The 15,081-nt window shown below is 49.3% G+C and overlaps 1 protein-coding gene across 2 annotated transcripts in view; it reads right to left on the reverse strand.

Moving 5' to 3' along the window:
• The window catches only part of BARHL1 (BarH like homeobox 1), a 28,165-nt gene extending 13,297 nt beyond the window's left edge, over positions 1-14,868 (reverse strand). Inside the window, exons 1-2 of one of the 2 annotated variants that reach the window (XM_086920593.1) lie at positions 14,331-14,868; positions 5,289-5,511 (exon numbers count right to left, since the gene is read on the reverse strand). In XM_086920593.1, the coding sequence (XP_086776719.1) occupies positions 5,289-5,511; positions 14,331-14,796 (689 nt within the window). In that variant the 5' untranslated portion in view covers positions 14,797-14,868. Of the gene's footprint in view, positions 1-5,288; positions 5,512-14,312 lie in introns of both variants that reach the window. The other variant, XM_086920594.1, reaches the window with a different exon arrangement.
• Positions 14,869-15,081: the final 213 nt, after the last annotated feature.

Genomic DNA, 15,081 nt, shown 5'->3' on the forward strand with positions numbered 1-15,081 from the left:
CCTGTACATATTTCAGAGGAGACGGGGTCGCGAGCCAGGTGCCCGGGCCCCCTGTGCGGTGACGTGTCCTTAGCTGGGGGGCACGTGACTGCTGTGTCCGCGGGGTACTGGGTCCGACACAGGGTTACAAAAGATGGACCCTCGGGGCAAAGAAGTGGGAATCCACGCGGACCCCTTGTGCTGCGCGTGCAAGACACAGTTGGACAAACACGAGCGTGGTTTTCGGTGGTGCGGCAGGTGCAGTGGGGCCGGGGCCGAGGGGTGTGAGTGTGTTAGGGCCACTGGCCAAGCACAGTTTGCTTTCGTTTTATCACAGAAATAGGGTTGCACCAGGGCGCACATGGACCGAGAAACCACAGGGCATATTTACAAGCCACTATCCCACAGGAACGTCACTTTTTTACGACGTTCCTGTGGGATACCGGCTTCTCTTTATTTACAAGGCAGCTTCAAGCGACTTCATGTGGCTTAACGCCGCCCTGTGAATAATGCCCCCTTTCACTAATAATGCCCCCTTTCACTAATAATGGCCCCTTTCACTAATAATGCCCCCTTTCACGCTATACTTAGCCTGAAAGGGGTAGGCAACGGGTTTTGCTGCGGGCAGCGCCACAACTAAGACCAGGGAAAACCTGGTCTCAACCTGGAGAAATGTTTTAATTCTATTGGTTTTTGTTTTTTTTTGTGGAGTTTTAGAAAGCGCAACTAGACCCGGAGGTGTTGCAGCGTGTACAATGAAATTCATTTTATTTAATTATTTATTTATGTGCTTAACTCCGGTGGGCCGCATGCCAGAGTTTACTACCCCCGCCCCTCCCCCAGCTCACCACCCCGCAGCACTCCCAGGATCCGCGACTGGTGCTACGTTGTGCAGCGCACATAGAAACAGCAAAAGTAAAAACAGAAAAACACCATTGATTGCTTTTGTGCAGGAGGGCACCCCTTCCTGCACATTAATAATCTTTCCCTGCAACGCAGGCGCCCATGTACAATGGTGCTAGAGTGCACGCATTGGCGCTAGGCGGCTACATTTAGCGCCAGCGCTAAGGAATACGCAGGGGTGCACCGTATGCTTGTGAATACGGCACATCCCTGCGTTTGGAAACTGTCCCAGTGTGGCATGAGCCTTCTTGCTTAAGACTGTGCCCCCCCCCCAGTTTCCCTAGTAAATAGGCCCCCGCGTGTGGTGTCATTCCCTTTATAAGTCATTTAAACGAGCGGAAGACACAAAAACCAATCGAATTCTCACCCATGAATAAGAATTTAAAAATAGTTAACTTGTTTTGCGCTGACTTTTCTACTTATATACGAATCAAAGATAATGGTTTTGCCTCAAGCACGTGCACATATTTCAAATAAAGAAACAGAACCGCTTTTATATACACAGTAAAAGCAAAGTGCAAATACATCACTTTCCCCTGTTTGTTGTACAACACAAATACAATACAATACAAAACTGAAAATAATGCAAACATTTTTTTTGCAACATTGCACATTTTCTGTAACTGTCTGTCTGCTAACGATCTCTTTTTCTAATTTTAATTTACTCTGGGCTTTGTTTTATTTTTCAGACCAGTTCATTGCATAAGATGCCGACAGAACAGGAAGATTCAAATACATCTCTTGCTTTACCCAGTTCCCCCGTCCCTTCCTCTCCATCCCCATCTCCCCGCTCTATTCTCTTATTTATGTCTAAAAGGGCATTTGTTGGTAAACGGGAGGTCTCAGCAGCTGTTCTCTGCAAGCTTCATTTGAAAAGATAAAAAGCTGACATTTGTGAATACTGAATGCAGCGCTCTCAGACTGGGGGCTCTTTTCTAGGGCACTGAGTGGATGAAATATGTCATTCACAGTAGTGATGTGAATCCCACACAATGATATATATGTGTGTGCGTGGGAATCCTCGAATGTAGAAACCAGTCAAGCCACAATATGTTTAGGGTTCGTGATTTTATTTAAATTTGATTTACCTCCTCCCGTTTGCGAGTGAAGGCACGGTCCTGCTTTTGAAACTTTTATTTTTTGTGATTTGCAGAGGGTTGATTTATGTGCAGCTTTCGAGTGCTTTACGCAGCTTCTAGTTTTTATCCTTATTAAATTGATTTGTTTTGTGTCGTAACATTTCTTCGTGATGTCATGTGTGATGTGTTCGAGTAGACTATTTATTGTTTCCCAAAAAATGCTCATGAAACTTGATGAAATGTGTCTGATGCCAGCTGTCAAAAAATAGACATTTAATAATTAATCTGTGAGGCAGACGGTGAGGGAACCAGTGCGGTGCAAAATAAGAACCCCCGCCCCAAAAACGGTCCAAGGATGAAAACGGCAGGGAATATATTCAAAAAGAAGAGAGTGTGACGGTAATTGAGGGGGAGAGGCCGGAAGTGGGAATTAAAGTTCACCTGTGCGCGCGCGGGGCCCGCGGACGCGCTCGGAGATGTCAGACAGGATTGGGTAATAAATCTGTTTAATGTGTCAGCCTGGCGGCCCCGGCTCCCGGCCCTGGCAGCGGCTTGCAGCCCCATTTCCAGCTGTAAATTATTTATAATTGTAATAATTGTGTAATTACTGTAACTGCCGTTAATTATTCATGGCCCACGCAGTAATTGGCATGCAATATTGATGCGCCAATGTGTTGTGCTGGTGTGTTTACTTAAACTACCATTGCGGCCTCCGCCGGCGTTTGTTTGTGTTAGGAAGTCGGCAAGAGGGCCCGCAGTGACGACATGAGCACCAGGGTCAGAGGTCAGGTGTCTCAGACGCGCAGACAGGGGGCGGTGGTGACCCTCGGTAACCGCCCTGGCAGCTGGCCCCGCCCCCTTCTGTAGGCAGCAATGCATGCGGCCTCCCATACCTTGAAAATACCCGTACAGCCCTCCTCACACCTCCACAACTGGCCTGGTCTGGAAATGGGGCCCGTTTGTAGCGCTCAGGCTCCCAGCGGGGGCCCCTTTTATTTGGGGGTCCGGGGCCAATTGGTTATCTCAGTCCAACCCTGCTGTGTGCACAGCTCCCAGCTCCGGCCTCTTAACCTCAGCACTGTCGCCTTCCCCTCCCACGCCCAGTTCCCTTCTTCTCTTCCTCTTAAGTTCTCTTCTCTTCTCTTCCCTTTTCATTTTCTATTTCTATTCTCCATCATTTCCAGGCTCTCTCTTTCTCTTTTTCGCTTAGTATTTCTCTTTAATTTTCTTTCTGGCGTTCTCTTTCTGGTGTTCTCTGTCTGGCTGTCTCTTTCGGTTGCCTCTTTGTTTTTCTCCATCTCTTCTCTTTCTCTCCCATATTTCTTTATCTCTTTCGTTCTTATTCTGGCTTTTTCTTTCTCTCCCAGGCTCTCGCTTTCTCTTTTGTTCTTTCTGGCCTTCTCTTCTTCGTTCTGGCTGTCTCTTCCCCTTCTCTTTCTCTCCCAGTATATCTGTTTTTCTTTTTCATTCTCTTTCTCTCCCAGGCTCTCTCTTTCTCCTTCTTTCTTCCTCTTTCTATTTCGTTTTTTCTGTATTGCTCTTTCTCCTTCTCTTCGCCTTCTTTCCTAGGTTTTTTCTTTCTCCTTTTCTCTTTCTCTACTCTTTCATGCACAGGCTCTCTCCTTTTCTCCTTTTCTCCGCTAGGCTCTGGTTCCAGACTCTGGTTCTGGTTTCTGGGACGGAGTCACTGTGTTCTAGTCTCTTGTTCTGTGTTTTGGGTTGTGTGCCCTGGTAGGTCGGGTCGTTGCACACAGACTCTGGTTCTAGGTCTCAGCTCCGCCCCATATGAGTTGAATATCCCTTTAGAGGTATTATTATGTCTTCCCCTAAAATACGAGACGCATTCATGGGTATTCATGATGAGGTCTGATGGCAGGAAGGCCCCCGGAGGGATAAGCTCTATTCTCAGCTGTGGTTCTAGCTCTCACCCCTGGCACCGGTTCCACCCTATCCTGTTTCCTGTCGGGCGCTCTCTACTTATCTCTGTTTCTGAGCTTCAAGCGCAGCGTTAGTTCTGGACCCGGTCACGAGCAGGGCGTGCCAGGTTCGAGGTTCTGGACTCAGCCTCGCTCCCTCTTGCCCTCCTTGTGTTCACTCTTTATGATTCATATTTGGCTCTGGCACCGGACCATAGCGCTTGGCCTCTCCCGCAGCACTGATACCAGCTCGTGGCGCTGCACCGGCCCTTTGGCTTCCCACCAGCTCACCGTGTCCACTTACCTTCTGGCCCTTTATTCCCCCTTCCTGCTCTGGGCTGTAGTTCTCAGCTCTTGCCTTGAGTTTGTTCCTACTGTTCTGGTCTCAAGTAGCGCTGCACTACTGGCTCTGCACTTGGTGTAACAGAGGTCGAAAGACGCCGCCATCTCTCCCTGGTCAAGTTCCTACTAAGCCTGGGTGGGGTTCTAGATCTCACGGCGGTTCTGGTACCAGGTCTTGATCTGTGCGTCCGGCAGGTCAAGGGGTGCGACTTTCTCAATCCTGTCCCATTTCACTCCTCTCGCCCCTCCCCCCTCATGGTTCTAGGCTGTGGTTCTAGGTCTCGCCTGTGGTTCTGCTACCTCTCCTGTCCCACCCCTCCCCCTCCCCGTGGTTCTAGGCTGCGGTTCTAGGTCTCACCTGCGGTTCTGGTACCAGGTCTTCACCTGTGTGTCCGTCAGGTTGAGGGATGCCGCCAGCTCCATCCTCTCCTGTCCCTCCCCCGCCCCCCTCTCTGCGGTTCTAGGCTGCGGTTCTAGGTCTCACCTGCGGTTCTGGTACCAGGTCTTGACCTGTGTGTCCGTCAGGTTGAGGGATGCCGCCAGCTCCATCCTCTCCTGTCCCACCCATGCCCCCCTCTCTGCGGTTCTAGGTCTCACCTGCGGTTCTGGTACCAGGTCTTGACCTGTGTGTCCGTCAGGTTGAGGGATGCCGCCAGCTCCATCCTCTCCTGTCCCACCCATGCCCCCCTCTCTGCGGTTCTAGCTCTCACCTGCGGTTCTGGTACCAGGTCTTGACCTGTGTGTCCGTCAGGTGGAGGGATGCCGCCAGTTCCATCCTCTCCTGTCCCACCCCTGCCCCCCTCTCTGCGGTTCTAGGCTGCGGTTCTAGGTCTCACCTGCGGTTCTGGTACCAGGTCTTGACCTGTGTGTCCGTCAGGTTGAGGGATGCCGCCGGCTCCATCCTCTCCTGTCCCCCCCCGCCCCCTCCCTCTCTGCGGTTCTAGCTCTCACCTGCGGTTCTGGTACCAGGTCTTGACCTGCGTGTCCGTCAGGTTGAGGGATGCCTCCAGCTCCATCCTCTCCTGTCCCACCCCTGCCCCCCCCCCCTCTCTGCGGTTCTAGGTCTCACCTGCGGTTCTGGTACCAGGTCTTGACCTGTGTGTCCGTCAGGTTGAGGGATGCCGCCAGCTCCATCCGGTCCTGCACGCTCAGGTACTTCTGTCGCTCGAAGCTCCGCTCCAGCTGGGCCAGCTGGTGGTCGGTGAAAGCGGTGCGGGCCTTGCGGGGCTTCTTCAGCCGCACCGGGGGGCTGTCCCTCGAGCTGGAGATCTCGCGGTCCCCCTCCTCCTTCACTGCAAAGACAAGGGGAGGCCAGTAAGGGCGTGTCCGAGGGGCTGGGGCGAGGGCAGGGGAGACGGGAAAGAGGCAAACCGATCAAAGGAAATTAGAACAAAGGAAAGGGAAAGAAAAACAACAAAAATAAACTAAAGTGGGGATAAAATTAAAAACAAAGACTGTAGGAGAACCCACAAATGGAGGATGAAGTAAAAAGAGAAAACGAAAGCGAAGGGTAAAAAGATGAAAAGACCGAAAGAAAGAGAAAGAATATACAAGGGAATAAACACGAAAAAAGTGTGAGAAACTGGAAAATAGATGAAGGAAAAAAGTTAGAAGAAAGGAAGCACGACAAATAATTGTGAGACTGTCGGAAAATAGATGAAGAAAATCGAAAAGTAGAAGCACGATAGAGAACGGAAGAGATAAAGCGGAAGGTGGAAGAGAGCGGAACGAGAGTAAGGAAAAGAAAGGTGAAAACAAACACCAAGAGATATTAGAAGGTACTAGAAAAAGGAAAAAACACGAAGAGAAGAAAAACGAAAGCCGGGAGAGGGGAAATATAAAGAGAGGGAGGGATGAAAGAAAGATCATAATGGGAACGAGAAAGAACAACGAGGAAACAAATATTATCAGACAACAGATAGGACTCCGAGAAATACTCGAAGACACAAAAAGGAAAAGGCGGACTCCAGCGAAAAATACAAAGGAGACAGTTATAAAAACAACGGTAAAGAAAAACGGACTATAATTGTTTTAAAGGTAGAAAAGAAATACGATCTGAAAGAAATACGTATTAAACAACGAAAAGTGAAAGTAAACTGGGGAAGAACAAGAGAAGGGAGACAGTGGAGTAGAAAGATAAAAAGAATGACTGAAATAATGATAAAACACGGAAAGGGAAGAGTAGACGGGTACGAATCAATATAGAACAGCAGTAAAAAAAATTAAGGAAAAAAAATTAAGTGAACAAAAAAAAAACGACAAATATAGACAAAAACTGATTGATACAGACACTGGCTAGACGGAAGAACGGAATCACAAGTGACATCTGTAATCCAAGAAATGAAACGAAGGAAGGAACAAAAAAAAGTGAATCTGGTGACAGTAGATTGTGCGTCCGCGTGTTCGTGCACGCGTGGGTGCGTGAGAATTCACGCGCGCTGGGACTCGGGTCTCCGAGTCTGCATTGGCCAGGTGTCGTTATTAACAGGAGTGCCTCGATCAGCACCAAAGTGGCCTCTTGGCGCTGAGCCCAAAGAAGGAGGCAGAGGCGTCTCACCGCCGGAAAGGAACGGTCCCGGGGTGAAACTCACTGAATCCGAAAGGCGGGTCTGTCCCTAACTCACTGAATGTACAACTACCGGAAGCACTTCTTGCGCCACCAGACGCGAGGGTTCGTAAATGAGTTTGTTTGTCAGACTCTCACGTCTTCTTGTGTGTCTGTCTGTCCATCACACGCTGCCAAGTTGTCTAAAGTACATGCCTCCTCGGTCACCCTAGCCTAGCTGCTTTATGCGATGCGTCGGGTGTCGCAGCGCTACAGTCGTTGTGTGACCCGTCCGGTACACACGTTCTGCCACCCATGTACAAAGATGCCACCTTCTATGTGACAGCGGACGTCCCAAAGAACCTCCCTGCGCCCGGGATCTGCCGGAGGTGCACACGTCCACTTCTGCCTCTCTTTCGGTGTGTGTGTGTCTCGCACAGAGGCGCGTGAGTCACGGCCTATACACGCGTGGAGAGTGTTAACGCACAGACAATTGATTTAAAAAGAATAGTGTAAGTCTGTGAATTACAGCTAGTAATCTTTATTAAACGCAGAGTTTCACAAACCCCCCTCTGCGGCGGCGCCGCCTCGGGGCTGTGGTGACCCGGAAGAGCCCGGCTCGCGGGTCACTCCAGTGGCACCAGAAACCCAAGGGGACACTAATGTACAAAGTGGGGTAACGAGGTGTGTGCCCCGAGCTGGAGAAGGGTGTGGATAGGTGTGTGTTTATGGGGCGGAATCACACCTCTCTAGTTTAGGCTGTGTGTGAGTATGTGCTTATGTGCCTGTGAGTAGGATAGCGCCTCTTTTTGTATGCGTAGGTCTGTGTCTCTGTGTTGATTTTGAGTGTCTGCATTTGTCTGTGTTTGTCCGTATGTGAGTCTCTGTGTGTGCGTGCGTTTGTGTGTGTCTGTGTACCTGTAGTTGAATATCCGTAAGTGTACGTCTCTGTGTTGTGTGTGCATGTGTCTCTGTGTCCGTATATGTGTGCATGTCAGCGTGCGTCTCTGTGTGTCTTTATTCGTGTGTCTGTATGTGTGTGCGTGCATACGCGCCTCTGTGCGTGTCTACGACGTGTGTTCGCGTCTGTGTCTTCTATGTGTGTGCTCGCCTGTGTGTCTGCGGATGTGCTGTTTATGTATGTGTGAGCACGAGACTGCCTGTGTGTATATGTGTGTATGCGCGTGCCCCTGCTATGTAGGTACCTGTGTCTCTGTGTGGTATATGAATGCGTGTCTGTGTGCGCTCGTGTGAGCGTGTATAGGCGTTGGTGTGTGGTTGCCTCTGTGCGTGCATAGTTGTGTCACACACCTTTGTAACGCGAACTCCTGAATATAAAACGGTTCGTTTTTGTGGGTGTATATGTGTCCCAGAGTCAGTGCGCGTGTCTGTAGTGTCGGTGTGTGTGTCTCTTTGTGTGCCCTGTTGTATCTCTCCCTCTTTGTGCACCACATTCGTGAATAGAAAGCGGTTTCTCTGTTGCAGTGTGTGTCTGTGTGCGCGTCTATGTATATGTGTCGGTGGGGTTAACAATGTGTGAGTGCGTTTGTGTGTCTGTCTCTGTGCCCCGCGCAGAGTTGTCTCACACACTCTTTGTACACCACACTCCTGAATATAAAGGGGTTCATTTGTGTCGGTGTATGTGTTTCTATGGTCGGTTTGCGCGTCTGTTTATAGTGTGGTGTGTGACACTGTGTGTGTGCCTGTCTGTGTGCACAGTTGTGTCACGCACTCTTTGTACACCACATTCCTGAATATAAAGCGGTCACTCTGCCCGGGAGGCGCAGGCCCTGGGCTCTGGAGGGGTTTTATAGCGGTTTATGGCGGATTCAGCTGAGCCCAGGCAAACTCTGGTGTGGGAAAGGTGGGGGCGACTGTCTTTTTTGGGGGCTGCTTTCTCTCTTTGGGGGACAATAATCCGCTTAATTGAGCCACCGGGGAACTCACTCCAGCTTCAAGCCCGGAGAATTAACGGCCCAGTTAGAGACCAGACCGCCGCCCAGCAGCCCCCCCCCACACCCTCACCCCCTCTGCTCAGATCTCATCACCCCCCCCCCCCCCCCAATCTGTCTTCTTTGATTTCACGATCTCACCAGGCGCTCGAGAGGGGACTTTCTCTTTCCCAAACACAAGATCCATATAGCGCTTAGACAAGCAGAGCGCCTTTAAAGCGGATTATCCCTGCTCTTCGTGTCCGGGCACACTCGAGCGAAGTTTAATAAGGTTATTATCCCAGAGAGGAGCGGGCGGTTGCAGGGACTTAATGCCCAAATCCAAGATTTCACAGCGCTCCATTGAAGCGGTTTTAATAGAGATTGTAAAAGTTGATATTGACTGAATGTGAGTGTAGACCTCTGCCACCCGACCCCAAAACACCCCGAGCCAGCGGCCCTTTAGGAGCTCATCCATGCACCCCCGGCCCCAGATACCCCCCAACACACACACACACACACATACACACACACACACACCCACCCCCCTGTAAAGCTCTTCTCCCAGAGGCCTGTGCATGTTCCGTGTAACCCCGCTCCATGGACCCGCTCGCCTGTGAAGGTGCAGAGGCGCCGGGAGTCACCCCGAGGGCACCCCGGGGGTAACAGAGGGAGGGGCCCGGGGTGTCCGGGCGCAGCAAGTGTTTTTAGCCCCTTGTTCCCGCGCCCGTTAAAAATGGTCGTCCATGTCTTTTTGTTCTCATTTGAAAGGGAATCTGTTTCTGATAACATGTCGCAAGGCCACTCTGACCCCATCGGAAAGGGTTATTACATAGACGGCGCCTTAAATAGAAGGTGTCTTCGAGGAGCTATGTCCCGCGGTGCCCGCTGCTCTGCTCAGTGCAAACCTCGTGTTGTGTCTCCGGTTTTCCTGCTGACACTTTTTCATCCGAAACTTTGCTGTCCAGGGACAGATGTTCCGAGCTCCATGGCTGACGTCATATCCGGGTTAGAAAAGATCGTTTGAGTACAGTAAAGAATTATTTTGTGAACCCAAATTATTATTATATTATTATGTGAACTCGTGATCATTTCCTATCATTTTCGGAATCATAATTGGAACAAATATACAGCGAGTGCGGCTGAGACGGGCTTTTCTACACTTTTTATTTCGTTTTTCTTTTTACATAATACACGAGGACTCGGAGAGGCTTCGAGCCGCTTAACTCTAAAGTTTGCTGCTGTCTTCATCTTCATATATAGCGCCATGAAGCCTGTGCGTGTGTGCGTGTGCGTGCACTCGGTAGCGCCATCCATCTTATTCATCATTGAAACTCCTCTAACTTTACTCCTCTTGTAATGATGGTTTTAGCCCCGCGTTTCCCGCCCGCTCTCGCCCCGAGGCGCTTTTATATCAGCGAAAAAATGTGAAAAAGTTAAAGATGTAATTCGTTGATTTCTGTGACCCGCACGGGACAGGGCCGAGCCCTCCGGCTTACAGAAGGCACACAGCGCTATGAACATGAATTTAAGTAAATCCCAAATATATATAATAAAGGAATCAGCCCCGCCGCACTTCGTTCAAGGAAAGGTTCTGTGACGTTGTAACTTATTGTCATTTACTTTTCCTAGGTGGGTATGATAGTGGATATGTGTGTGTGTGTGTATATATATATATATATATATATATATATATATATATATATATATATATATATATATATATATATATATATATATATATATACATATATATATATATATATATATATATATATATATATATATATATATATATATATACACACACATATATAACCACTTATATGTGTGTATATGTACACACACATATATACATATATATCAATTATAACATATATATCTTGGATGGGCTTGGACCATCAGAGCCAGGTGTTTACAAGGTGATAAATGAAATATACAAACATTTATGCCCAATTGAATGAACTTTTATATTCTTATTAACTGGGTAAAACGTCTTTCTATGTTATTTAATTGACTTTTTTAAACGGATATGTGATTGTCTATATTGTATTTTTAAGATCTGTACTTATGTGTTGTACTTTTGTATACATTTTATTTGCTTGTCTTTTATGAAGAAAACTTCGAAATAAAGACGTTAAAAACTGAAAACTGATATATATATATATATATATACACACACACATATAACCACATATATGTGAGTATATATACACACACATATACATATATATCAAAAATAACATATATATATATATATATACACACACACACACACACACACACACACACACAATAACACAATGTCCTTTCAGGCTTAGAGTGTGGATACATTATGCAGAAGAGAAGTAGGGAGCCCTGGGTACTTCCTAGCTTTTCGATTGAGGGCTGCTCTCATTTTCAGTGTAGGTTTTGGCAATGTCGTACAGTGTTCCATTTTACAGAGCTGCGCTCCGCTTGAAGCGTGGACACTAGCCAGAGTTCCCTACTTTTTTTTGCATAATTTATGCGGCACAAAGTCTGAAAGTACATTCTATCTATCGATCTATCTATCGATCTATCTACACACACACACACACATATATATATATTTGTGTTCAGCTCAACTTTTTTCTCACCGGCTGCTGTGGGGATTTCCCATAAAAACAAAATCTCAATTGCACCCAAAGATGATGCAGTCTTCACTGTGCATTATTCCACATATAGTGACCACAGAAACATCAGTGCTGATGTGTCAGCACGGGGGTGAGGGGTGTTAAAGCTCCCAGGGCGGGCGGCGGTTCTAACTTACAGACTCGAGTAGCTGTGCTTACTCCCGGCTTCGATGAAGGACAACAAACCTGTGATTCTGCGAACTGCCTTTCTCTGTCCCAGCGTTTGCAATTGTAAATGTGTAAGACGTGTAAAGCCACAAGAACTGACGGTCTCCTAATAAATTACCTCTTCACATCTCACCAGGCCCCAGACTTCACCTGTGAGAGGCTTCCAGTGTAAAACCATGAGCATACTCCTGTTCATCGGAGGGTGTGCCAGAATGCGCCGTATTCAATATTTAAGAAAATGCACAAAGAAGCCCCATTCAGCACACTGTATTGTATTGTAATTGCATTTATATAGCGCTTACTACCCCTGACGAGGCGTTGAAGCGCTTTTTTGGCTAGTAGCACGCTACTCTGGGACCCATAGAGGATTAGTGTTGAATTAGTATAGTGAAACATACAAGTACATTTTAAGTGGTGGATAGGTTAGTCAGTTATTTGGATTTGGAATGATAGAAGAAGGATAGAGGAGGACAAAGGTTTGTATTTATATAGCGCTTGTTGACACACGCTATTCAGGAAGCCCATAAAGGATTAGTGGTGAATTAGTATGGTGAAATATGAAAGTAATTTCAGTGGTGGATATTACTCAGTTATTTGGAGTGAGAAGGATAGCGGAAGGGTAAAAGGGGAAGAAAGGTTTGCATTCATATAGCGCTTGCTACCCCTAATGGACGTTGAAGCGCTTTTCTGGTGAGTAGCACGCCACTCCGGAACCCATAAAGGATTAGTGTTGAAAATGAGTATAGTGAAATATGAAGTAGTTTGAGTAGTGGATATGTTATTCAGTTATTTGGGTAGAGAAGGGGAGCGGGAGCCCTGAAACATGTCTGGGTTTTGGGGTGTATTATCCCGTGTTCTCGAGCGCAGGGCACTCGAGGACCTATAGATTTTAATGTCCCATCGACGCCCGAGCACCTGGAAGAGAAGCACCTCCTGAAAACACTTTGTCCGCCCTTGTCTGTAAGAGCAGCTCTTGGATAATTTATAGGGCCATTAATTATTCTTTTGGCCTCTTCCTTTGGCTGCTGTGAGTTGGAATAAGAGGCCGGGACGGGATGAATTCTAAACAAAAGTCCCGGAGGGGGCCGAGGCGTCGGGAGGTGTCTCTGTCCGACGCCTACTTTGTTCTTAGGCAGAAAAAAAATCGTCAATGAAACAACAGTGTCTTAGAAGCGTCACCCGATCCGCCGGGCATTGTCCGGGTTTTATGGGTCCCGCGCAGGCTTTAATTTTTAAAAATACCATTATTTACTGCAAGGTGCACTCGGAAGCAGAACTCGGGGCTGCTTCTAGCCCACCAATCCCGAGGCGTCTTCCGGGTTTATAAATAGCTCACCTTTGTCTACATTCAGGGAATAGGCGCTCGCCCTGAGACGTCTTATGTAGGTCTGAGACCCCCGACTATACATCACCGCGCCGCCTCAGGAGCCAAGGAAACCGCTGGAAGTAATTCAAGTTATACAGCGCACCCCACCGCAGCTGCAGACTGCTGGGATCGCTTCTCGCGTGCTATATTTTAATGTTAAGAACTTGTATATCTAGACCTGTACAGGTGCATGAAACACGAGTCATGCCTTTAATGTACAGCTCACCCCACGGAGCACGCGACCTGCAAGGGCTCCTCTTAACCAGACTTTCCCTGCGTTCCCTTATTAGCCTTCGAGGTGGCGGGTGTGTTCACTTAAACCCACTATTACAGCCACCCCTGACAGGCAACTAATTATTACAGACAGGGACAGCGCCGAGATGCCGAACAACTGCGCCACGGCCCCTCTGCTTCTGTGTGAGGGCCTGCTAGCGTCAGAAACCAAACCTCAGATTGTTTTAGAGATTAAACAACTTTATATATGTTTTTTTGTACTGTTGCCTGTGCATTTTTTCAGCGTTGTGTTTTGTATTCCGGGCTTTACGCTCTATTATGGCGCTTTTGCAAAGAACGGAGCCTCTAGCCGCTGGCACCCCTTCTCCGCTTTGGAATCCATCCGGCAAACTTTAAGGGCTCCTGTTGTAAAGTAAAAAAGAAAAAAACTACACCGAGGAGGCCGTTCATTTGCCAAAGTCACTGGCATCTCCGTGCGAGGGTCACAACGCGCTGTTCTCTAAAGGGAGAGAAGCCGGGAATGTAAGGCCCCAGGTATGCAGGCGCCAAGAGGATGCCAAGTTTGCGCTGAGCGCTAGAGTACTGTTAATAATTACAGCAGCAGTAGTGTTGTTAATAGTGGAATATTTACCAATGGAAACGGTGGTGTTGATCTCATTATATTACTTAATTGTTTCCTTCTGTCGCCGGATGTAGAGCTGTGCAGAATGACCCCCCCCCCTCCCCCCCTACAACTTGGACACTTCTCACGCCTCACCGCTGCACCCCGAGTAACTGATTTCCGGGCCCCCACTTCTGTACACACTCCCCTAAGTACCTCTAAGGAGCCCATTCCCCCACCTCAATACCTCTCATCTGGGAGCTGTCAATAAGACGAAGAGTCCACCTCCGTACCCCCTGACCTCGGCACTCTAGGGCAAGGAGACCCACCCATCCTCCAACCCCTGGACTTAGAGTAGGACGCGCCTCACCCCTTCCTTGCTTCTGTATCTACCTCACTTACGTACTCCATGTAGGGCAAGGCGCTACCCTCTACCGTACTCTCGGTACCTCTCCACCTCTGAGCAGGGTGAACCTCCTCCCCCCTGTACCTCTTAACCTCGCTACTCCGAGTAGGACAAGGAGTTCCGCCTTCCCTTCCTCTGTACCCCCTTCACTCCGGGTAGGAAGAGTAGCCCCCCCCCCCCCCGGCCACCCGCTCTGCCCTCCTCACCTCTGTACTCGGAGTCGGACGATGCGTTGCTCCCCCCTCGCTCCAGCTTCTCTCGGAAGTCCTCGCCCCCCCTGCTGACCAGGCACCGGCCCGGCTCCTGGGCGGGCTGCCCGTTGCTGGAGTAGGGGGCGCAGGCAGCTAGGGGCTTGCAGTCCGCCAGAATGTCTCTGATAAGGAAGGAGGAGGTGGTAATTGTCCTGGACTGAGAGGGGGCAGACATTTGGGGCCCTCCGGGGGCCAGAGGACAGTCCATGCCCAGAGCGCTGCCGTGCCGGGGACCCACCGCCTCCATGCACTCCCTTCCCGGGGAGGAGGAGGGCGAACACCCGCTGCTTCCTTCTGAGTCGGGGCTCAGCTCCAGGGGGGACCTGCAATCTCCCATCAGGGTGTCCCCCTTGCCCCCAGCCGGGCTCCCGGGCCTGTGGGACAGGATAGAGTCAATTCCGAAGCCGGTGCCCCCTTCCATGCTGCTGCCGTGTCAGGGGGTCATTGGGCCCACGAGTCCTTGTAGGGCGCGGTGTGTGTGGCAGGGCTAAGAATCCGTGCCAGTGTCCTTCATGGCACAGGGCGCCTTTCCCCCCAGAGTCACACTTGAAGCTGCAGGCCCAGTCACGCCAGGACCAAGAGAGAGGGCGTGCTGGGGCCCGAGGGACGCCGGGAGACCACAGGGTACAGGAGGGTGGTGCCTTATAGCCCTTTGGGTGGTTCTGCTGTTAGGACTCTGTGCTGGGGGCTCAGAGTCAACCCCTGA

Source organism: Lissotriton vulgaris, chromosome 5 (genome assembly GCF_964263255.1).
Source record: "Lissotriton vulgaris chromosome 5, aLisVul1.2, whole genome shotgun sequence".
NCBI lineage: Eukaryota > Metazoa > Chordata > Amphibia > Caudata > Salamandridae > Lissotriton > Lissotriton vulgaris.